The sequence below is a fragment of the Balearica regulorum genome, chromosome 2, assembly GCF_011004875.1.
Source record: "Balearica regulorum gibbericeps isolate bBalReg1 chromosome 2, bBalReg1.pri, whole genome shotgun sequence".
NCBI lineage: Eukaryota > Metazoa > Chordata > Aves > Gruiformes > Gruidae > Balearica > Balearica regulorum.
This window is the reverse complement of record NC_046185.1, coordinates 4,393,854-4,417,445: the sequence shown is the minus strand read 5'-3', so window position 1 is coordinate 4,417,445 and position 23,592 is coordinate 4,393,854. Positions and strand designations below refer to the sequence as shown.

At 37.0% G+C, this 23,592-nt stretch overlaps 1 protein-coding gene and 1 long non-coding RNA gene across 4 annotated transcripts in view; both read left to right on the top strand.

Moving 5' to 3' along the window:
* LOC142600292 (uncharacterized) overlaps positions 1 to 23,592 on the top strand; it is a 429,271-nt gene that overhangs the window by 226,993 nt on the left and 178,686 nt on the right. The gene's annotated exons all lie outside the window — the stretch shown is intronic.
* The window catches only part of DENND3 (DENN domain containing 3), a 43,904-nt gene that overhangs the window by 920 nt on the left and 19,392 nt on the right, over positions 1 to 23,592 (top strand). For 2 of the 3 annotated variants that reach the window (XM_010312796.2, XM_075743210.1), the window contains exons 2-10: positions 4,459 to 4,732; positions 5,493 to 5,608; positions 6,110 to 6,249; positions 11,835 to 11,946; positions 13,118 to 13,237; positions 14,709 to 14,927; positions 16,363 to 16,484; positions 16,958 to 17,113; positions 19,750 to 19,846. In XM_010312796.2, the coding sequence (XP_010311098.2) occupies positions 4,459 to 4,732; positions 5,493 to 5,608; positions 6,110 to 6,249; positions 11,835 to 11,946; positions 13,118 to 13,237; positions 14,709 to 14,927; positions 16,363 to 16,484; positions 16,958 to 17,113; positions 19,750 to 19,846 (1,356 nt within the window). Of the gene's footprint in view, positions 1 to 4,458; positions 4,733 to 5,492; positions 5,609 to 6,098; positions 6,250 to 11,834; positions 11,947 to 13,117; positions 13,238 to 14,708; positions 14,928 to 16,362; positions 16,485 to 16,957; positions 17,114 to 19,749; positions 19,847 to 23,592 lie in introns of those variants that run through there. The other variant, XM_075743211.1, reaches the window with a different exon arrangement.

Below are 23,592 nucleotides of genomic sequence, written 5' to 3'. Positions count from 1 at the left end.
GATCTCGGTTGTCTTGCTTGAACTTGAATTTGATTGCGCGCTCTAATAGCATTAGATAAAGAAGTCTTTGTCAAACTTGTTGGTGCTCACTCGTTCGGGAGACTGCTTTTGTTGATGTCAGCATCTTAAGTGATATCGGCTAAGCAGAGTTTCAAATTCCAGGATCTCATTCATATATACATTCAAATTGGGGAAGTAGTTGTGCCGTGAATGTCACCACCGGACTTTTGAAATCGATGTGTACGTGTTGTTTTGGCATTTGCGTGAGAAGTAAAGCCAGAAGAAGGGGATTTTCTTTTTCATTCCAGTCTGCTCAGTTTGATTTTATTGCTTCCAAAAAACCTGTAGAACATCAAATAGGAAATTGGCTACGAAAAGTAGAAGCCATTGTGATGTTCTGATCACACTACAGGTTTTGAATTGTTTCTTTGCTCAAGGTATAAAATGGAGTGTCAGAAAGGAAAGTAGTCCCTACACTTGTCGATATTAACTATAGTAACATCCCGTAACATCCCTGCAAGCTGTTACACCGCAGGGATTTAATTCACTCTTAGGGCAAGTTTATAGATTTACTCCACTTCCTTTTCCTTCTGCAGCACTATCTACATAAGGAAATGGTGGAATATGTTTTGTATCTAATTTCAGTAAATACAGAAGCAAGAGACATTATTGACAGAAAATAAGAACATTTCAATGCAAAGTAGTGGACCTCTGATAATATTTACAGATGAAACAGCAGGGTAAAAAATCTTGATAGTGCTTCAAATCTTGATCTTGAAAATGTGTTTGTGCATTCTTAACTTTATTGCAACATGAAGTAATAAAGTAAATGAAGTCAGCAGGAACATGATATAACCCACTCCTAAAGTAAGAACAATCTTATGTGACAAACTTGTTGTCAATGGGGATTCCAGAAAAAAAAATATAGTTTTGCACTGAAGTTCATGAAACTGAAGTTGTTGGGCTGTCATCCATCAGTTGTCCTTATTGCCAAGATAATTTTCACTTTAAGATTTCATTTTGAAGAGATCAAAGGCCATTATTTTCAGCTAGAAATTACTTTTCTTAGTGTTGGAAGTGTGTATTTTGTAAGAATGAGATGTACAGTAGTGAAGATCATACAACCATCTTTGATAAGACTTCTGTCCTCTAAGTTATCTTCAGCTATAAAGCTGGGTTTTGATATGGCAAGTATGATGTGCAAGCTGTTTGCGAGATATCTCAGATCTTCCTATCGGCTCCATCGTTGCGTTCTGTATCTACCTACCATAGTTAGTGGTATAGATCTTGTCTCTTACGGCGTCTGCATCATGCTTTCTGACCCTGCTAATGCAGACATAACCACCAAACCAATTTTTGCCGCCTTCTGTAATGCCCCCCGGGTGTCATGTTGTGCGAAAGAAATGAGGTGTGATCAAATTGAGCATTAGTCAGCAGTGTGTGCTTGTGGCAGTGAAAAGTAACCGTGTAGTGGCCTGCATCATCAGGACCATAGCTCACAGGCAAAGGGAAAGGATTATTGCTATTACTGTTATTACTCAACAACACTTACCAGTGATGGGAAGAGGCGAATGAGATCAAGGAAACATCAAATAGCTGAGATCACACTCTGATCTGTGGTTTCAACACAATACTTGTTGTGTCTAAAATAGTGGGGTCATTGTAAAAAGTCTGTCTCTTATCCGTGTCCTATATGGCACTATGTGTTACAGGAACATAATCAGTAAATGGGGATGAAATAAAATCCCTGACTTCTGGAATCTTGCAGAATTACAGGAAAGAAAAGGCATTAGTGTTTATAAGAAGCTACGTATGATACAAGGGCATTTGATAGTAAAAAGCGACAGAAGAGAAGCATTTCAAAATGAAAAAGTAACGGTAGAAGCAGAGAACATAAAATGATAGTAAAAACAAGTGAATATTGTTCTGTTGCTGCCTATTCACTATCCCTGACCTGAAAGGGTAAGAAAATACGACTTTGGCCATAGACGTTAATATGAGCTGACTTGAATGCTGATGACTGAGTCACTGGGTCAGTGGCAGTGCTGACAGTGCTCTTCTGTGGGGAAAAAAAATGGTGTTTAATGTGTCTGTTGTAGTTCAAGACATCAAGGACCTGCCATTCTAGAAGCTGTTACACTGTGAGGCTATTAAATCACTGTCATCCAGCACTGTGTAGTGCAGAGATGCCTTCAATGTAAGTTAGAGATTGCACTGTCAAAGCAACTTTGTATGAAAACCTCTGCAAGGCAAATCTGCCAAGTTAAGATTGCTACTCTTTGAGTAGGTCTGTGTTTTTCTTGCCTAACAGCCTCAGGGCTGAGCCTTAATACTTAATTTCCTTCTGAAACGTTTGGCTGCATGTTATTTTGAGAGTGTTCATGTTGGATTTATCTGCATTTCCAGTTTCTTCCCTTGAAATGGATGTCAGCCGCCAGCTAAGGAAAACGACACTTGAAGTTTTTAGCATGGCAGGATATGATACTCAGTACCCTAATTTGTAATGTGCTTTTTAAAGTCATTGCTATCTTTTGATTATCCCAGTGGATACTTATCTGAACTTTTATATTTCCCACTCTAATTTCTTTCTAGTTCAGACTCTATGTGTTCATTAAAAGAGTGTTTTTTCACTTCGTATTTTTATTGAAGTACTTTTTTTCAAGTATCCTATTATAGAGTATAGTGGAGCTTAAGATGCAGTAACTAATACATCATGAAGGTAAGCATTCCTTCTTATTTTTCCGATGATGCTCAGATGTGAAGACGACTACTGGTGGACTCATCTTGTAGGACAAATAAGCTGAGACTTTCTGTTCCAAAACTTGGACAGTGGAAGACTGGCTTCAGTGAAGCAATAGAGCTTTGTATGCTGTAGTTATTTTAAAAAGTAGGGAAATTATGAGAGATGCCAGCATTGGTTCTTAAGGAATATCTTAAATACAAGTAATACCAATGCGTCGTGTCTGAAGTTAAAAGCAGCATGTATGCTTCATTTATCTTTGAATCAGTTAACGAAAAGTTGAAAGCGAAACAGCTTTTTAGTCACGGTGAGGTTCGCCTTTCCTGTTTCCAAATATCCGTTGACTAAACAAAACTTTTACTTGCTGTTTTGACCTTGCAGGGAGAATTAAAATTGCAGTGAAGTAATTGAAAATGCAGCTGCTTGTCTCTACTATATGGTCAAGAATATGAAAAGTGCTCCCATGTACAAGGAAAGCTCGTCTTCTGATCACTTCCTCCACAGGTTTTTCATAGCAAGGCAGCAAGGGCTTTCAGTGCGGTACTACTTACAGAGCTGCCTACAAAAAATGTAATTTCGTACATGCTGTTGGGGTGCCTGTTCCACTTAGTCATCAGGATATGGAGAAATTTTCATGGCTTCATGTTGTGCAGTGTCTTAAAACTGTTTTTATTGTAGCAGTGATTGTTGTTTTTAATTGTACTTTCTTAATTACCTTATAAAGTTAAGAGTTGTCTTGTGAAAGCTTGTGTGGTTGTTTTGGGGGTTTTGTTTGTTTTTTTCCCCTGTAGAGCTTATTCTAAGCTAAAATGTAGCTTTTCCTGAAGTTGAACAAAGAACTTATCTAGGGAGTTACTTTGTTTTCATTTATTTGTTGCCTGGTTTCTCTTACTACCAGTGTTTATTTTAAGTTTAGCTTAAGCATATGTAACACTTCAAAGGAGGAAATATGGTATTTGATATTTGTCAGTTTTCTTATGCCAAAGGCATAAGATTGATACCGTGCATTTTGAGTGATGATGAATGATTCTTTGCCACTGAAAATGCCCGGAGTATTCCCCTTGCATTAACATATCATAGAATCATAGAATGGTTTGGGTTGGAAGGGACCTTAAAGGTCATCTAGTTCCAACCCCTGTGCCATTCGCAGGGACACCCTCCACTAGACCACGTTGCCCAAAGCCTCATCCAACCTGGCCTTGAACACTTCCAGGGATGGGGCATCCACAGCTTCTCTGGGCAACCTGTTCCAGTGCCTCACCACTCCAACAGTAAAGAATTTCTTTCTAACATCTAATCTAAATCTACCCTCCTTCACATTAAACCCATTACCCCTTGTCCTATCACTCCATGCCCTTGTAAACAGTCCCTCTCCAGCTTTCCTGTAGGCCCCCTTCAGGTACTGGAAGGCCGCAATTAGATCTCCCCGGAGCCGCCTTTTCTCCAGGCTAAACAATCCCAGCTCTCTCAGCCTGTCCTCATAGGAGAGGTGCTCCAGCCCTCTGATCAACATTGTGGCCCTCCTCTGGACTTGCTCCAACAAATGTAAAGCAAGAAATTAGAAGGAAAAATTAATTATTTAGGAAGAAGAAAAAATAGATTCTAAATGCATAATTTTAGGGGTAGAGAGAAAACAGTGCTAAAAATGGTTTAAAAACCCTATCAGGATGAGTGTCAATGTAATGATTGTATTTTTTGTTTTGTTTTGTTTTTTGTAGGGTACTCAAAGAAAACCCAAAAGTCTTCCTCCCCTTGATCCAGAAGTTCTTTCTGTATTTGTGCCTCCATTTATCAGCAGAGATGATATTCAGGTGATTAATGGTGGTAACAACTTGAATAAAAGTAAACGCCGGTCTTTCCGAAAGAAGAAAGAGAGACCAAAGGTTGAAAATCTCAAGAGTCTCAATGGGGAGCAGAAAGCACCTGACACTGAAGATATTACAGTTCCAAAGGACATTGATCTTATTGGTTTGCCACAGCTATGCTTCCCAGGTACAGTAAGGTTCACACTTCTTGAGAACTGTTTTAATATATATTTGTTGACCCACAGTATAGGCTTTTTTTTTTTTTTTTTTTTTTTTTTAAATTATCATCTTCTCTATCTCTTCTATTTCACAGTATAAAAAATGTGTCTGCTTATGAGCAGGTCAGTGATGAAAGCAGCTTTTACCTGAATGGGGTGCCCTTACTCAGTATGGCTCCGTTCTGTGAAACAGATCTATTAGCAATAGTAGCTGCAACACCTGCAAGAGGGAAACTGAAAGTCACTTTAGCCCTTACTGGCAAATCTTGGTTTGACTGAAGTGCATACACGCAGACACTTTTAAAATTCTCTTTTTCTCCCCCAAATGACTGAGTACTCTTTCACTTTTCATTTGGTATTAAGATATACCTGATGTAGTGACTGTTTTCTCCGAGTTTAACTGAGGAAATTTTAATATGCATGTCACTATTGCAGACCTTATAAATATCTTGAAAGAAAAAAAAAAGTGAACAAAACCTATATCTATTGTATTTTGCCACTTAAAACTAAGAATAATTATATAATATTTTTGCTTCTTCAAAAATGTGCAGCTTACAGCCTTTGTTACAACCCTTAGATCAAATGAATTGTATATGTGCATTTTAATCCCTTATAATGTGACATTTCTCTTCAAATTAAGTGGAAATGTGCAATAATTGTCATAAATTGCTTTTCAAGCAGCTGTAGTTAAATATGTAGTTAAAAAAGGGGTTTCTGCCTTCGTTGCAGGAGGACTTTATATAACTTCTGAATCAAAAGAGGACCACATTCATTTCCTGGTCTTCACAGATGTCTGTGGTAACAGAACGTACGGTGTTGTTGCACAATACTACCAGCCTATGCAAGTATGTTATTTAACTCATGCTTTTATTAAAACATATGAAAAGATACAAAGTAAAACCAAACACTTTGAGAATAATGTCAGGTTTAATTTATGAAAATAGTTAACAGATGTGTTTTTATGTTAGAAGGAATAAAGAACAAATTATACTTTATATTGCCATTGTAAATTGAGTATATTGGAACGTCATTGCATTAGGAAAAACTGTTAAGGATTTCAGTTAGGAGTTTTGAATATTTAGGAGCAGTCTTTGTCCCTTGGACATCTTTTTTGGTGAAGATGTACCCTGTGTTCTTTCTAAATGTCTTTTGTGCTGAAATTCTTTTTAATATGTGTGTCTAAGTCTTATAGGCTGACATTTTTCTGAAGAGCTTAAGGGAGATAGGCATCTAAATCCCCTTGAAATTTAGAGGGAATTGGATATCATATCTCTGTGGTTCTCAAAAAAATATCAGCCATAAATTCATGATTAACATAACCACATTAATCTGTAGTTTTCTTGCAGGATGGCTGTATTTCCTCAGATGGGCGGGCCCATTGGGAATCAGCGCAGACTGGGAAGATGCCTGTCTGTTTTGTACCATTCGCTGTTTGTGTTATATCCAGATATCCATATTTTAATGCCCTAAAGGATTGTCTCTCTTGGTAAGACACTATCCTGTGTGTTTCTCCTGAAAAATAACTGTGCACGTTTTAATACGTGAATTTGCATGATGTGGACAGGATAGCTGTGTAATTCTGAAACTAGCATTAGTTTTAAGCTATGGTAGTGTGAGACGTGTGGGAGAGGAAAAGAAGAAATGTAATGTGAATGTTACCAGACATGTGAATTACTCAGACAATAAGCACAAGTTCTCAATATCAAGGAAATTAATTGTGTTGTTTTCTTTGTTTTCTTTGTTTTTTTGTAAGTCTAGAAAATACTAATTTGCAGGGAACAGATCTGTCAAAGATTTTGGGTTGGTGGGTTTTTCTTTTTTTTTTTTTTGGAAGAGGGTTAACTCTAATTTTGCCACGCTGGTGAAAATCACTTTGAAAGCACAAAAACTTCTTTATAAGGCACCAAATAAATGTCATAAGACCATGAATATATGTAGTAATATATTAGTAAATTTAGTTATTCTTTACCTAAATAATTCAAGTCACTTGAGGGAGTACAATGGTTAACTGGCTGTCATAGAACTATGAGAGAAAAGCTTAGGATACGGAGTACTTCACTGGTTAGGAACAGTCAAATACTCTGCAATGTAGAGGAGTTAAAAGATAAGTGAACATGGGTCTGTCTTTTTATTTAGTAACTTAACTTATTTTGAGGTTGTGTGTTGATTTATTGTTAAACTGTTAAAATCTACGTGCTTCTATTCTGAAGTGAATTAAAACCTCCTTGCACCAGGGAGCCTGTGTGTACATTGGACATTACTAGGTAATCTTCACTTGCAGATCTGTAGTCCAAAGGTAGAAGAAGTTTTTTTTTAATCACTAAATTCCAGTCAAGTTTTCTGGAGTCAAATTTGAAGTCAGGTATTTTCTTTTTGTAGGTATTTGCTGCTTATGCATAAGTTGAAAAATGTTAGGGTTTTAGGTGGGAGCTTGAATGTTTCACTTTGTTCTGCTGGCAATCGATATGCTGGGCAAAGGAGCAACAGTGTTCTTCCTGGATACTAGCTGAGGTGCATCACTAGCCCCTAACTTGACTATACCAGGATGAGACCTGAGCACTCATTTCCCCACCTCATGCAGCTCTTCTTCCCAATGCTGTGGGCTTGGATCTGCTTGGAGCACTGGCTCTTTCCCTGGTTTAGATGAAGAGAGCCCTGGAGGAACAAAGCAGTGCCTTTAGTTCATACGTTGCCTCCAAAAAAAGCTGTGATATCAGAAATGAGTGGCTCTGGCAGCCCTGAAGAATGAGTGAACACACGACCAACACTGTTCATGCTACCTCTGCTCTTTCTTTTTCATTAGTAAAGGGGTTTTATGTGGTCAAGGGACTTCAACATGATGGAAACTAGGTAGTCATAGGTTAGTGCAAAATCGAGATGATCAGTAAAATAAGGAAATGTTTGTTTCCCTTTTTTCTTTCCTGCCCAGATCACTTTTTCCACCCCATATGTTTCAATAATTACATCAGCCGTTGGTATTGCAGGAGCTGATTCATTTGCTGCCTTTTTAGAGTCTTGTCTCAAGTAGATGCTAATTTGCATATGTAACTCTTACAGCTATACACCTAAGCTGTGGTCCTCTGCTGTTTATATCCAGACTTCATGCTTTTATACTGTGAACTCAGCCTGTATGAGGGCTCACGACACACTAGGTTTTCACTGGGTAGGAAATAGCATAGTTTCAGCTTTACAGTTATAATGTTCATCTGTAGTTTATACAGTATATTCATAAATGAGTTATTTCTTTTCTGAAGTGAGAGATATCTGAGCTAGGAGAAGCAGTCAGTTTGCTTATGGATTTTTTTTTTTAAAGAGCCCACTAAGGGAAAGGTGGGAAAAAGTTCAGGAAAAGCATGGAAAATTCCAGAGCTTACAAAAATGTTTCTAGGTCTCATATTTGTTTAGAGCAGACAGGAACCGGGTGGAGTTAACTCTCTAGAGGTGCAAGATTCTGCCTCTGGGTGGATATTTTAAACATTATAATTAAATATCTCTGCCTTGATCAGATACAGGAGAGTTTTGCACCTTTTTAAAGCATTAATGTCCAAGCTAGCTACTATGGATGGCTTTTCCCTTTAAGCTGAGTTTGTGCTGGTTTCTAAGGGGAGTTCAGATTCATCAGTAACTGACCATCTAGGCTTTATGTGATTTGTAAATACGTGAATAATTATAGGGGAGTTCAAGAGGACAATAGTCTTCCATGACAGTACGGGGTGTTGTCCTGGTCATTTAACAGGGGAATTTATTAACAGTTGCACAGCTCTTCTCTCTCCTTTTTTGCTGCTGCATCTGGATGTAAGATGCAAGTGTCTGTAACTGGCAGGAGAGAGGAAATGCAAGGGACAAAGCTGCATTTTGTGCTGTTGTTTCCCACTGTACTGGAAACTCAATTGATTAAGTTTCCATGACATTTTCTTCTGGAATTTTTTGTATTTTTTTTTTTTTTTAATTCTCATGATCACCGCATATTTTCCTTAATAGTATTTGATAGGTAAGTTCAGAAGGTTTGCCCTTCTGTTTCTGGTGTATTTTTGGTGTGGTTTTGGTTTTGTTTTTTTGTAAGAAAAGATATTTCACTGTACCAGAGTATGCTTGAGCAGGAGGAAAGGAAAGGGTGGAGAGATACCATTTTTCTTTGTTTTGGTTGTGTTACTGACATTTTTCATATGGTATGAAACAGCTACTGGGATGTGTGGCTGTTCTGAATGGAATATAAGACCTCAATGATATATTTGAATATAGTGCCCTGTACAGCTGGGGATGTTTCAGCTTTTTGTAACACTGCAAAACATTGATGTTGTTTTCCTGTAAACCAGAAAGGGAATTATTTTCGTTTTGGATGCCTTAGCTGTAATCAGGTGGCCACTGGGTTAAAGATCTAATTAAATGTTTTTGTTGACCGAGTGTACTCAAGTAGTAGTGCCTCCTACACTTAACAAGTAATAACAGTTTCAGGAGTGCACTTGTATCCTTGGTATGTTTCAGTGGTGTTTTGCAGGATTTGAAAATACTTGCTGGTGGACGTGCTGGTGGAAATAGGACCATCTATTTCTAGTGTATAGCCCATTCCTCATGAGAACTAGTGGAAAAACACTATTATTGTTAATGAAGGTGTGATGTTGAAATAGCATCTAAAGAGGTTCTGCTTCCATTCAGGAGCTTTTTGCAACAAAAGATTTCATTTTCCTCTAGAATTCTGCTGTGCATAGCTTATTTTCTCCAGCACCTGCAGTTCACAGGATTGCTTATATGTGGGTGGTACTTGTCATTCAGAAGAGTCCTCAAAGGTATTTTATTGTCATGACAATTCCCAGATAAAACCTGGGTTCCTAAACTTATTCAAATGTTGGAGTATAGTATAAATCAAAACTGAAAACTGAGAGCGAACTGAGACACAAAGGCAATGTCAAATTATAAATCCATGTAGGTGCTTTGAACTACAAGGGGAAGTGGCAAACTTTCACCATAGTAATGAAGGTCTTCATATTCTATGTAATTAATTTTATAACTAATTCACATATTACTAGCATACAGTGCTTCCAATTCAGAACAATTTGAATGGAGTGTGTGTGTCTCTCCAAAGCAGACAGATGTGCATCTAGACTGTTTAACAGCACTGCGGCTGTTGGATTATTCTACGTCATTATTTGAAAAGGTTCAGTTTTAAATTGAGATGTTTTGGCACTTTGCACAGGTAGTTTTACCTCAATCTGTTACACTACATGAAAAGTGAAATATTCCTGGCAGTAATCTCCTTCTGGATGAACTCCCGTCTTGGATGGATGAATAGACTCCATTCAAACAGTAAATCTTTCAACCTGTGTATTAGTCCTTTCAGCTGCCTTGAGAAAAGGTGGAAGTGTGCAAATAGCTCACAGCATTGAGGCAGTACAAAGGACCTATTCTTAGATGTTCTTGCTTTCTGAAACATCTGTCTGTGTACAGTTAATAGAGGTAATGGAAGGTTCATAAACTCCTTAGCTCTCTGCTTTAATGTTTCAAAGATTACTTCATTTATTTTAGCAGACGTTTGCAGTACAGAGCTGTCAGCTGCTATTATGTTGCATTAATGGGCACAGTGTACTGATTAGGGAGCTCTTACCCTCCTTTCTGTACATCTGCCGCTTTTTCAGCGTCAGGGTCGGATTGTTTCTGTTTGTAACATTTACTCATTTACTGGATGTGTTGCTATGTGCTTTTTGTCTCAAAAAAACCCCCAACGCAACAGGTCTACCTATGCCGTTAGGCCACATCAAAGGCATTACTAAGTGTGACAGTGTATTTGTTTAAATTGAGGACTCTACTGTCTGATTTTCTTTGATAATTCTTACATTTCCCTACCCCTGCCTGCTCTGAATAGCTGATGGTCTTTTTGGGGATATGTGTAACAGTCTAGTACTCAGCCCAGGGCAGTTTCCAAATGTGAATTTAGTAAACTTAAATGTCTTGTTAATCCAATTTAAAGCTCAGTAGTATATGACAGACTATTTTAATTCAGGAATCTAAATGCCATACACAAATACTATGTCCTGGATGCTAATGTATCTCTTGACCTATTCAGTTGCTTTCTAGACCACTTTCTTCCTGAGGAGTGAGTATTCTTCGCAGGAAACCAGTGAAACTGCAAACAGAAATAAAACCTGAAGGCGGAATATTACCATATTAAGTTCCTAGTTTCTATATATGTAGGTTTCCAGGCTTAAATTTCTGATTTTGTAAAGGTTTGGGGTTTATTGTTTTTTTTTCTTTCTATAAACACGCACATGAATCTTATCTTGAACAAAATGCCCTTTCTGACTACAGCTATCTAACATCTTAATTGCTGCATTTCAGAAATGCTGTTGGACTTAATGATTTTCAGTCTTAATAGCTCATATGTTTCAATGTTCATGAATTGATCTGATATATAATATAAACCCCATGACTTTTTTGGACTTTGTTGACTTTTTTTGTTGACTTTGTTGACATAGCTAGGGTAACAGTTCTAAAATAGAAACGTTTGATAGGTTTGCACAGCTGTATTTGTTCTTTGTATGGGTAGGGAAAACAGCAAAGAGCAGTGTTCATGGAGGCCTAGGCTTTACGCTAAATATGGCTCTTGCTTCACATTCCTCTGCAGTTAAGCCTATGTCTACAACCTCTCTTTTCCTCTGATGCTGTTTTCCATCCCAGAACTGATGTCTCATGCTTGGGATGGGAGAAGCACCATGGCACTATGTTGCAGCTGTGGGTGTTTTGTTCCTCAAGAATCTCTATAAGGCATTTCCTTCAGCTGTGTCTCACTTCTAGGTTTTCTTTGCCATCATGAGGCTCAGTGTGCCATCTGCATCTTCTGATATATATGATGCAGTAGTATCTTATGCATGGAAGTAAAAAAAACTGCTTCTGACACAGCAGCATCATTAAAATTAAATGGAGCCACTAAAGGATCTAATAAATTAGAAACCAGTTAGCTGGAATAATAGCTTCATTGCTCTTAATATTTTTTTTTCTAGTTTATCAGCAAAAAGGCTTTTTTTTTTCTGTTTGCATGTTACTATTTATAAGTAATTTTCTGTAATTTAATTTCAGCTTACTAGTGCAACTGAGACCTTTCAAGGATTTAGATGTTGAGGAGCACATAAAAGAATTTGCAGCAAAATTATTTTTAATACCCAGCCCACCACCAGGACCACTCCACTTGGTAACTACTGATGCTGAATTTCATAATTACTTTAATGTTATGTGTTATAAAGCACTAAGATGTTGTTTTCTATTAATTAGGGGACATTCTTCACTGTCAGGTCAGAGATTTTACTTGCTGATATAAAACTGGTGTAAATACCTGTGCTTTGAAAATGAGGCTATGCATTATTAGTACATAAAGTAACAGTGTGACCAGGGAGCAGGCTGTTTAATTTTTAATACTCTTCTGGGAAGGATTTGGCTCATGCCAACTAGTTACTGTCTGAAATGATGCTTGGTGAGGTCTGGGGGCAGCATAATCTAGTTTTTGGCTTCTAGGGGGCAGCCCAATAATCTCCGCTACAAGCGGTTGGAAGTTCCAGTCTATAACTTCTCTAATAAGAATCATAGAATCTTTAAGGTTGGAAAAGACCTCTAAGACCATAAGTCCAACCGTCAATGGAAGCTTACCTTTCACCTGGACAGTATGCCATTGCCATCTTATTGAATATACATGTATAAACTCCAGTAAATCAGGTAACTATCGCTTGACCAAAGTGTGGGAGTTCAGCCATGGACTTCTCCTTAGCTGCTTTCCTTGACCCTGGGACGAGGGGTTAGGAGCAGAGGAAAAAATAGCATAGCTGGAAAATTGTCTGAATGATTGGCTAAACCAGCTGCTAAGTGCTGAAGTATGCAGCATGTGCAGGATCTGGCCCCCAGAGGTTTGAGCTGGAATATTTGAAACACTGGAAGAGCTCATTCGTTTTGGCTTGTTCTGTCTTCTTAATGTGAGCACCTATGTTCAGTTCTTTTGTTCATATTTTTTTCTATTTTCTGTACGAATTTTATTAATACTCTTGATGTCTCAGTTGTATCTACAAATATAAATTCCATTATTTTATAATGCTTATAACAAAGCAAGTTTAATTCTCTTAAAAGAATAGATGTATATTTAAAGATTTATTGGCTAAACAACCTATGAGAATGAAAGGAGACAAAGTCCATGTTAATATTTCAAGCTAGTTATTATGTCTTTTAATATTTCCCTCCCTTTCTATTTCAGTTTTCTGCAGTATACAAATATCTGTCTTCTTGCTCTCAATTAATGTTAATATTTTGTAGTTGGAACTAAAATCCTGAATTAAATGTGTTGTAAAGAAGTAAACAGAAAACATCTGTTATTACAGGTATTTAATATGAAACCACTTCAAATAATTATTCCTTCACGAGAGGATCCAGACAGTCCAATTATTGACTTGGATCTTCATCTTCCGTTGCTGTGTTTCAAGCCAGAGCAGGTGCTGCAGGTAAAACTAACTGCTACTTGTAACGTATATTAGAGATTGACAGTACTGGTAATTTGTGGTTTAAAAAAAATCAAGATGTTTAGTTACCCAAAAAACATTATAAACCCAGGAATTCAGAATAGTGTTAGTTCTGCATATTAGAGATATGGCACAATAAAATGTACTTCTTATTAAGATATTTTGTTATTCATACACCAGATTAGATTAAGGTATATTGGATTTCTTTCTCCTGTGGTTTAGTAATAGGTGCTAAATTTCTTAAGCATGTATTTTAAAATATTAATGCCCAAGCTGATTGACAGATTTTATTTTGAATTGTCATAAAATGCATGTTTACATGATTCATAAGAATCCTTTTCATGTGTAAGAGAGGGACTTGTAAGATGGATTGATAACAGTTGGTGTTCTCATATAAATAAAGTGGAAATGGTATAAAAAGACAAGAAAATACCAAAAGCTATTTGCAAAGAATTTTTTCAGTGTTTCATAGAATCGTACAATAATTTTGGTTTGGAGCATCCTTTGTGGTTTCCTGATCCAACTCCCTGCTCAAAGGCCACCTGTGAAGCTAAATTAAGTTGCTCAAGGTCATCACTATTATTGGTGCCGCTTCCTCTAAAACGAACAGGTTGGAGGCCTCTTTCCAGCGATGACTGTAAACCTCACTCCTGACAGTAGGCAGTACTGCCTTGTTTTTTGGATATGACCATTCTTCCACCCACCGTGGGCTTCTGCCCGTGTGTGCATGTTATGAATAAAGCTATCTGAAATCCTAAATGGTCCTCTGCAACTGGTGCATCTCGAGCATGGAGTTTGTGTGTTAGCACCTTTGCAAGATGTCCTGCCTGTGCCGTTAGTCTTCTTGGCTTGGATTCATCCCACCTAACTTGAGGCATTTGAGTTTGGTGCTTAGATGCCATTAGGTCCCTCTCTACCAGTGGAAAAGGGTGGACATCTCCAGATAGCTTCCTGAATTGCTGTCTGAAAGCGCTGCTCTCCAGTGGCACTATAAGGAATGTGACTAGCTAGAGTCTTGAATAGACGTTTGGCTGAGATATCTAAAATCTAGATAGTCTTTGTGTTCATTATCAAAGACAAGTTTGTGTTCATTATCAAAGACAAGTTTGCTTATATTCTTCATCTGGGCACTTTTTACAGGCATTTTACAGTCTAATACTGTGAAAGAAAGGTAACAGATCTCAGTAATTCCAGCTAAATCCTGGCCTTGGTTACATTGGTGGCAAAACTCTCGTTGACTTCCAGTGTCACATTTTCTCTCCTTTTCTGTTTTCCTCTCTTCTTAATTTTGTAAGAATCTTTAAATGGATGTTACTTCAATTTATAAATAGATAAGGTAGCTATTAGAAAACAGAACTTGTGAGACTGAGTTTTGCAAGTAGATGAAATATTTGCATATATCATGTTCTAGATATAACTCTTCATAAACACTTAGCATTTTGGTTTTTTTCAGATTATGACCTGTATTTTGACTGAGCAGAGAATCGTTTTCTTCTCTTCTGATTGGGCTTTGCTGACACTCGTTGCTGAATGCTTTATGTTGTACCTTCATCCTCTTCAGTGGCAACACACTTTTGTGCCTATTCTGTCTCGTCATATGCTGGATTTTGTAATGGCCCCAACATCTTTTCTTATGGGATGTCATATTGATCATTTTGAAGAAGTTAGCACAGTACGTTTTAGACTATTACCACTCGTGCGGTTCGCTTTCGGTGCATTTGGCCCCTTACTTCTTTCAGATGCATCTAGAAACTTGCTTTTGTTACTTAGGTCTGTGAGAAGTGAAGAAATTAAAAGCAATGAAACCATACTGATGTGAGCACTGGCTTATTGCAAAAAGCTTGTTGTGTATCCCTTACCTTTCTTTTCTTTGCAGGACAATATCATGATTTTTGTGAGTTCAAGTTTAATTTGGGGAAAGATTTTACTTCCATGTCTTTGTATAGTATAAATAGTTTAACTTCAGATTGGTGAGGTTATTTTTTGCTCAGAGTTGTGTGGGATGAATTAGGTGCTTTTTCCAGGCATCTGGGTTAAGAATTGAGCACGCACTTGAAAATATTCTCATGATGCTACTGTTCCCCATAGTGGAGTTAAGTATTTAATGAAATAAGAAAGAAAAAGCAATGTAAAGAGTATAATCTCACAATTTTTCTGAGGGATTTTTTGCAGTCTTTTTTTGAATCTTAGTTAAATAAGCCTGTTTCAGTGGGTAACATTAATCTTGGTTACCCAGAAAGATGTAAGAAAAACTCAGCTTCATAGTGGAGGGCTAATATGAATATAGTTTTTTGAGGGTGTCACATAGGGTTTCTGTGGATGTTCAAGATCAAACACAGAAAAAATGTGTAAGTTTGTGTTAGATGAATCCATCTGATTATAAGCCAAAGTGAAACTGGTCAATCTAGGTAAGTCCAAAATCAGCAAAGAATTAAGTTAAAATAAAGCAGAAAAATATTTATTTTAGCTAGTGGTAAGATGATGTCACTATCAGAAATAAGTACAGATTAGAGAACACACTTTTCTTTGATATAATTTGAAAGATTTTATGTTTGCACATATATATACTTTGTTGCAGTCTGATCTTTAAGGTTATTAAAATTGCAAACTGAGAGATCAGCAGGGGCTTTTACATCCATGTGACTTTTTGTGCATTAGCATGTGCTTCTGTGTTTGAGACTAATATATAAACCCTCCCTCTCCCTGTCATCTCACAGGGTAAGTACAGGAGTAAATGCTGAATGGAGAAAGCTTTCCAGGAGCTTCTTTGTGTACATACATGCGGTTTTGTACATATCTTCATAATGTATACCTTTTCAAGCATGGGCTCAGAGATCCAGTATTAATTTAATACTACATAAAATGCATATTAGGTTACCAAATGTTTAGGTACTGCGATTAATATCTATTAATTTAATGACCTTTTTTTTTCTTGAAAATAATTGTTTAGTTATCCATATGATCTTCTGGTTGGGGAAAAAAAGTCAATCCTTTGCTGGTTTACCTTCTTGCTGAAATAATTAATTGTCTGAGGAATACATAAAGGAGAAGTAAATGTTTTTTACAATACAAGTATATACAGTCATTGTATTTTCTTTTGTTAAAAGGAAACTGAAGACTTAATTCTAATTAATATAGATAATGGAAATATTACGCATTCAAAAATGGCTGAAGAGGAACCTGAAATTCCAGATGTTCCATTACAAGCAGCGGAAACTTTCATAAAAAGGTGAAAAGATCTTGAAGCTGTGTTTATCTGAGCGTGTAAATCATACTTGACCCTCTAAGTTTTTTATTTTTTTATTATTAATTATTATATTTTATTGTTTCATTCATATAAAAATGCTGTATTTGATAAGGGCAAATTGAAAATTTCAATTAATTAATAAACAAGTAACTTTAAGCAGTCATTACTATAAGCATATTATTTTGCAGTACTCGAAATGCTTGTTTCTTTTTTAATACTGATACTGATTATTCTCTGAACTTTACTGGTCTTTACACAGAAGACTGGGTGCTCTGTGATTTACACCTACTAATAGGACTTCCAGGAACTCTTGTTAGCTTGTCAACACTTGCAAATCAATCTTGCACTTTCTGTAGCTGAGAGATGTGTGAGGCCTAAATGACTACTTCTTTAAAAGGTATGAAAAAAAGTTATTGGTGTTAGGATGTAGCTTGATAATTGTCTTCTCTGTGTAGAGTGGAGAGTCTTCAGCTGCATTATGATCTAGAGCTCTGCCATCTCCGAGCCAGCACAGATCTTAGTGAACTCCAAATGCGTAGAAGGGCTTGGCAACAGAAACTGAATATGGAAGTTCAGCAGATGACTTTGCAGTTAATTGTTAATATCTTCAGGTGAGTGGATATAGTATTTCTTATTATAAGAGCATATGGTAGTGGTTAAGACACTTCCCCTGTCACTGAAAATATTCTTATTTTGTCTTACTTTATCAATATTTTGTAAATCTTTTAAGTTTTGTGAGGGAATATGTGAGGGAGATTCTACTAGCCTGCTGGAATATCAATAATTAATATATTCAGGTACCTATACATTGCTAGGACATCATAAATAAAACTGTTCTCATTTTGCACTTGTGTGCCTTCTGTGTGAAAATTCCAGGAAGAGAAGTGCAGACCTCATATTTTGTAATTAGGAAAAGCTTAAGGCCCAATAGTGATATCAATTTGTAACTGGATGCAGTCTTGGTCACTGTCGTTAGAGGAAAATGAATTCAAACTGGGACAGGGAAGAAGAGCTGAAAGCAGGATCAGGAGTTCAGAACACCTGGGTGTGTGAACTGAAAAAATGCTGAGAATGGATGAGAGATCTGGAGAGCGTGACCACGTGAGAATGAAGGAGGGAGAGGAGCTGTTTAAGCTCAAGGACACAGTGTTGGCACAAGAAATGCTGGGTATTGGATGTGGTTGCGACTGACATTTTAATAATGAGGTGGAGTAGGTTTTGGGTTTTTCTCTCAAAAAAAAAAAAATCTAATGTGCTGCTACCCCTGGTTTCTTTATCTTATCAGTCTTGGTACTGTTTGTAAATCCTGCTATTATCTGCTTGTGTTTTGGGGAGACAATGGAAGTGTGATAGGCGATTTGTACAAAAAAGTGCAGCAAATAGATGGCTGGTTTGCATATGCTTCATTTCTTTTTACATAGATACTAACATACTCAACCATGAAAATGAAAGTGCCAACCTAGTATTTCTAAAGAATCTGATTATATGGACAGAGGTCTGCAAATAGTTGTGCGGATAACCATGCCCAGCTATTGCTTGCTGGAGATGGTGCTTGCTTTGGATCAGCTACCTGAATGCTCCCTAACAGCTTCAGTCAGAAGGTGCTGGGTTAATTTATATAGTCCAAATACCAGGTCTTTGTTAATCTGCTCACTTTTGTTGGATCAGCTTAGGGATAGGGAATGTTCATACAAGTGGCTGGGCACTCTCGGGGGACAGTGGCTGCTGAGTGTGGAGAATAGAGCAGACTTTACAGCTAGCACAGCTGGATGAGGAAAATGAAATGTCTTTACCACCTGATGTGCTACTGCTGTGGGATTTGGTGGCTTTCAGTGTTTGGCAACAATATGTTCCAGATAAAGTTGAGGAGAAATGCATTTTGCTGCTTACAGCTTGAACTCTTGAGCGCACTAAACATTTGGCTACAAAAAATGAACAGATGTTTTGCTCTCTGAGAGATAATATGTTTTGCAAAGGGGTTGATTCTTCTCTTTCTTTCTTTCTCCTTTCCTTCAAACTTTCTTTCTTTGTTCTTTTTTTTCAGCCTTGTTTCTTCTGTCTTCTAATCCTATGTCTACCAGCGTCCAGGAGTGAAGGAAAGTAGATCTCTGATGCAATTGTGCTGCCAGTTGCTACTGTCATCAGTGAAGCACTGTAGTATTTTTGTCTCTGTGGAGGTTCCATGTTTAAAGCAAACAATGCTGAATTATGTAGAATTATATAGAACTATACACTTTTACTAACAGTCTTTTTTTTCTGAACCCATATGGTTTGATAAACTGTTAATGGGCTTTTATCACTAATGTATGAAAGACAAGCGATGTATAGACCTGTCAGTTCTCTGCATGGGTACAAGATTCCCCTTTTATGCTTACATTCAAATTTTAGGTCACCAACTTATTTTCTTCATTTATGTGTTTTCATGGGAATTTCTTATTCCTCAATACTCAGCATGAGTAGATGAAATAAAATAATAAAAGAAACCCTGATTTTAGCCACTTGCACATATCTACCTTAAATAACTTATCATATTTTACTCACAGACTTCAGTTCTGAGAAGAGCTTTTTTCTGAAAAACTCCCACTTTCTGCTCCTGAAACAACTTTTTCTGGCTCACCTTTAGGGCACAGAAGTTACTATTGATGTCTGGTTTTCCAGGGATAGTATAGGGCCTCTGCTGCCTGCTGTGACCATGCAGATACTAAAATATGTGTCCGGTTCTTTATCTCACTTTCTCTTTTATTTCAATAATTCTGTCTCTTTAGTTTAACACAATTTCCAGTTATTGCTGGCTTTATGGGCAGAGTTTGAGACTGCAGTAAAAAAAATATGTAATCTATAATATTTCTCGTGTATGTTAGGAACTGTGTATGTAAATGTAATTCCAGGATTGGAGCCCAAGTCGTGACTTAAATATATAGATTCTCCTCTGTGGGTTACTAAAATTGATTCCACAGACTCTAAGTGAATTTGCTAGTTTGAAATGGTAATGGCAGCAGGTAGCCTGTCTTACTTCTTGTAAGGTATGATTCAGTAACTCAGACTTGTCCGTTAAAACTGAGTTTGCATTTTGATGCTGCAGCATAATTCTATTTTGCCTTCTCATGCTGCAGCCTATTTCTATTTTGCCTTCTGATACTGCAGTGTATTTCTAGTAGTACCAGTGGGCTGCTGCTATGGCAAAAGTGCAACTTGCTTACAAATCTCCAAGCATATTTATCTATCTATTTATTTATTTTTGTCTCAGGGAGGTAAAAGACCATCTAAATTACGAACATAGAGTATTTAACAGTGAAGAATTTCTGAAAACAAGGGCAGCGGGAGACCAGCCATTTTACAAAAAGGTAAATTCAGTGTTAGATATGTTGTGATTCTTCTGTTATTAATGGTATTAACTAATGGTATTAACTAATGGTATTAACTAATGGTATTAACTAATGGTATTAATTAATGGTATTAATTAATAATCCTATATTTTAGGATTAATGTAAAAAAATTAATAGAATGGTCACAGTTTTGTCTGTGTGGTATTGTTGAACCACTAGCTTTCACATTATGCTTTACCAAATTTATTTTACTGTAAACAGAGGAAATAGTATCTTGCTCTCCAAAATGCTATCTCCTGTGTAATTCCAGAGCAAATTAATTGTAATTCCTCGAGGGGTGAAGTTAACCTATGGCAGATGGTCAGTAAAGCTACATCTAAACTGTATTTTAAGCACAGGCACCTGTCCAAACTGTTTGGACTGAAGCCCATACGTAGACATGAGTTTTCAGTAAGCCTGTGAGCACAGCAGAAGGGAGCTTAAATGACACAAATTGAAGTACCTGCTTCATCTGCAGCCTGAACAACAGGTTATGGAGTTGACAATGCCTGCCTGGCTCCAGGCCATCAGCTTGTTTCCCACAATGCCTCACAGCGAACGCGTGCCTCTGACTCGGAGCATGAGTGGCACTGCTGTCCTTTGGGCCTGCAGTGTGACAGAGCATGCGGGACATAGGTTGATTTAGCTTACATGTGCTTTACCAGGTAGTGTAACTGTAGCTTACTTTTATGCGCTGGTGAAGCCCATGAAGTAATACTCAAATAGCCCATAGCCTCAGGCCAGGCCCGATAGTGCCGGAGGCTGAAGGACAATCTGAAATCCCCATTTAGTGTTTCTTAGCCCTCCTGCTATCTCAGTTTATTAGATACTTATCTGGTTTTGAAACCCTGTAGGGGTGCGGAGTTTTTCCTTATGTGCCCTGTGTCCCTTTTGCATCTGCCCTGATCAGCTTGATCCTTCCATTAGCGTAAGCTTGATCTGCTGAAGCTCCAAAATGATCAATTTTCACCTGCTGTATGCAGTGAACCAGGTTTTTTATGAAGGATGTGGTCTTTTCTTCTGAAGCACAGATAATACTGTGCATGAGTCTGCCTTTTATGTAATGACTTTGTATCTCAGAAGGAAATGGGATGGGTTTAATTTCCTCATTAAAAGGCGAGTGTCTTGGTCACCAGGCTGTAGGATTTAGAGCAGTTCTCCATGCCTTTGGTGTAGGACTCTCACTGACCATCAGAGGTTGGAGATCCTTTGGTTAAGAAGGAAGGAGAAAGGAAGGTGGAACAGAAGGAAAGGAGCAGGGAGAGGAAGAGAGATTAGGAATACGCAGGTTCCTGCAAGAGTATCTTGCAGTGTTAGGGTACTTTGCCCAGAAGAGGGAAGGTTGAGAGTGTCATCCTTGCTGTTATTTTACATTAAACTGTTTGCACCTGATTAAATTAATAGTTGCCTTCAAAGAATTAAACTAAAGTATTGTGTATGTGAAAAATGGAATTTACATGTTTTGAGGGTTTGTCTCTAGCCACATAGTGTTCTACAAGAATTCGATCTTGACACAGCAAGCCAAAATCCAAAGTTATAAACTCTTGTGATTTTTTTTTTTAAGTGTCATGATTATTAACCAAATAAAAACTTTACCTTAGTTAAACTAAAAAATAATTGTTTGGAAGACTGTTACCCTAAACTGGTCTATCAATACTTGATTTCTGAAGGGATGCAAGACATCTTTCTCAGCTTCTTGCACCCTTTGGTGCAATTTACATAGTAGTTTTTAACAGATACTTTATTAAGTAGCTTCTTATTCTAAACAACTATAAGACATGTCGTGCTGTTATTTCAGCATCTCAAAAGTAAAATATTATTGAGTTGTGTCTTCACTTTTTGTTGGTGATACTATAGCTTGTTTAACAAACCCATGTGTCAAAGCAAAAGGTTCACAAGGAATGTAAGAAAGTGCATCTGCCATTTTACATTTGCTTCTTTTAATTATATTCCATGGGTGCATGTGAAAATTAGAGGTTACCTTTGCCACTAGAATCTGGCAGTTGGCTCTCTGAAGTAATTGTTTTACACCTGGCAAATTGAGCTCTTCCTTAACATCAACAGGCCATGGTCGATAACACCATTTTTGTTTCCTGTTTCGTGTCCTACTTCAAACGTATGATAAGAAAAGTTTCTGAAAACCTGTTTAAAGGAGATGTCAATGTGTGAAGGAAATTATCAGAAAAATATCTCATTTTACTTAAGTGGTAGTTGCCAAACTTGGCAGGATATCTGGCAATTCAAAGATAAGAAATTGATGAATCCTAAATAGGAGATAATGTTTCTTGGATAAAGCTTGGAACACTGGCAAACATTCTTAAAAGCAAACAAACAAAAAGGAGAGAAATTAACTGGAAATTATTTGAAATTAATAGAAATAATTAAAATATTTTCAGTAGCAGTTTCTAATGCTATAGATGAAATAGTGGCAATTTTATGAATTGAAGTCTAAAATTAATTTAAAATTCAAATGTGCACATTTAAGAAGATCTTTGAGCAGTTGATTCACTTAAATACTAATTAACACAGTGGCAGGTTTGCTTTCAAGTAAATCTTAGAAGATAACACAATATGGAGTAGTTATTAGTGGTATCTAGAATTGTATTAAGAGAAGTCCAAATACCATTAGAAAGGACTCTCAGTTCCTGCAGCTTGTCAGCTCCTGTACATACAGTTGCCAACAAAATATGCCACCTGCTGGAGAAATACTTAAAAGCAGAAAACTTAATGCTTTTGTAGATGACATTTTACAGGATATGATGCAAATGGATTGATAAGAGGCATCTTGAATAAGAATTACCTATTTTTTGGTGAAATGTTTCCATTAATTTCAGAGTACCTAGATTACTTCTGAATCTTTCTCATTTGCTTTTTAAAAACATCATGGAAATACATTGATGTCTGATCAATTGTGGGTTTTGTTTGTTGTTTTTGTTTTGTTTTTTGTCCTGTGATAGACTCCAAGACTAACAAGGATACTTTAGGCAAGCTTCTGGGATATAACATTAATCAAAGTAATTTTTCATAGTTACATTCAAAGGTACAACCGTCTTTCTGTTAGTAAGTTTGTAAAGTCTAGAAGTTGTATAAGTAGAAAGACAGGATTCCTGGTTATAACAATATTGTCTTCTAATGAAGTTTGCATTTGACTTTCTGAACAGATTTAGTTTTCTGAATTGTTTATTTAAAACTATAGTAAAAGCCCTGTGCTAGAACTGACATTTATATAGTACACGTTGTATTGCCTCAAATCCTAGCTTTAATTTGCAATGGTGGGAGATGGTAGCTTTCCACTCTTCTTAATTCACACTTGGCATTTTTTTATGGTGTCCTCTATCCTAAAAATAGCAATTTGACCTTTTAGAAACTATTTCTGGATGACACCGTGATAATTACCTGAGCAGGGAACAATTTTTGGGGTTACGAGGAGAAAAGATTACTCGCTTGTCTTCAGTTTGATGACATAATGTTAATTCAGAGTGCCACAAACTTCTTAATTATAATACCATAGACAATATTATCAGCACTTAGTTATAGGCAGAAAATAGACTGTTAAACTTCAGTAGCTAAAACTCTCTGTTTTGCTCAGCATTTCTCCTTTTTGTTTGGTTTCATCTTTTGGAGGGCAGACTGAGGTTACTGTTTGCCACTAAGCAAATACCATGAGCGTACAGAAGGTAAATGGAAACCGAGTTAGTTTTCTGTTGTTGAAACTTTAAAATATT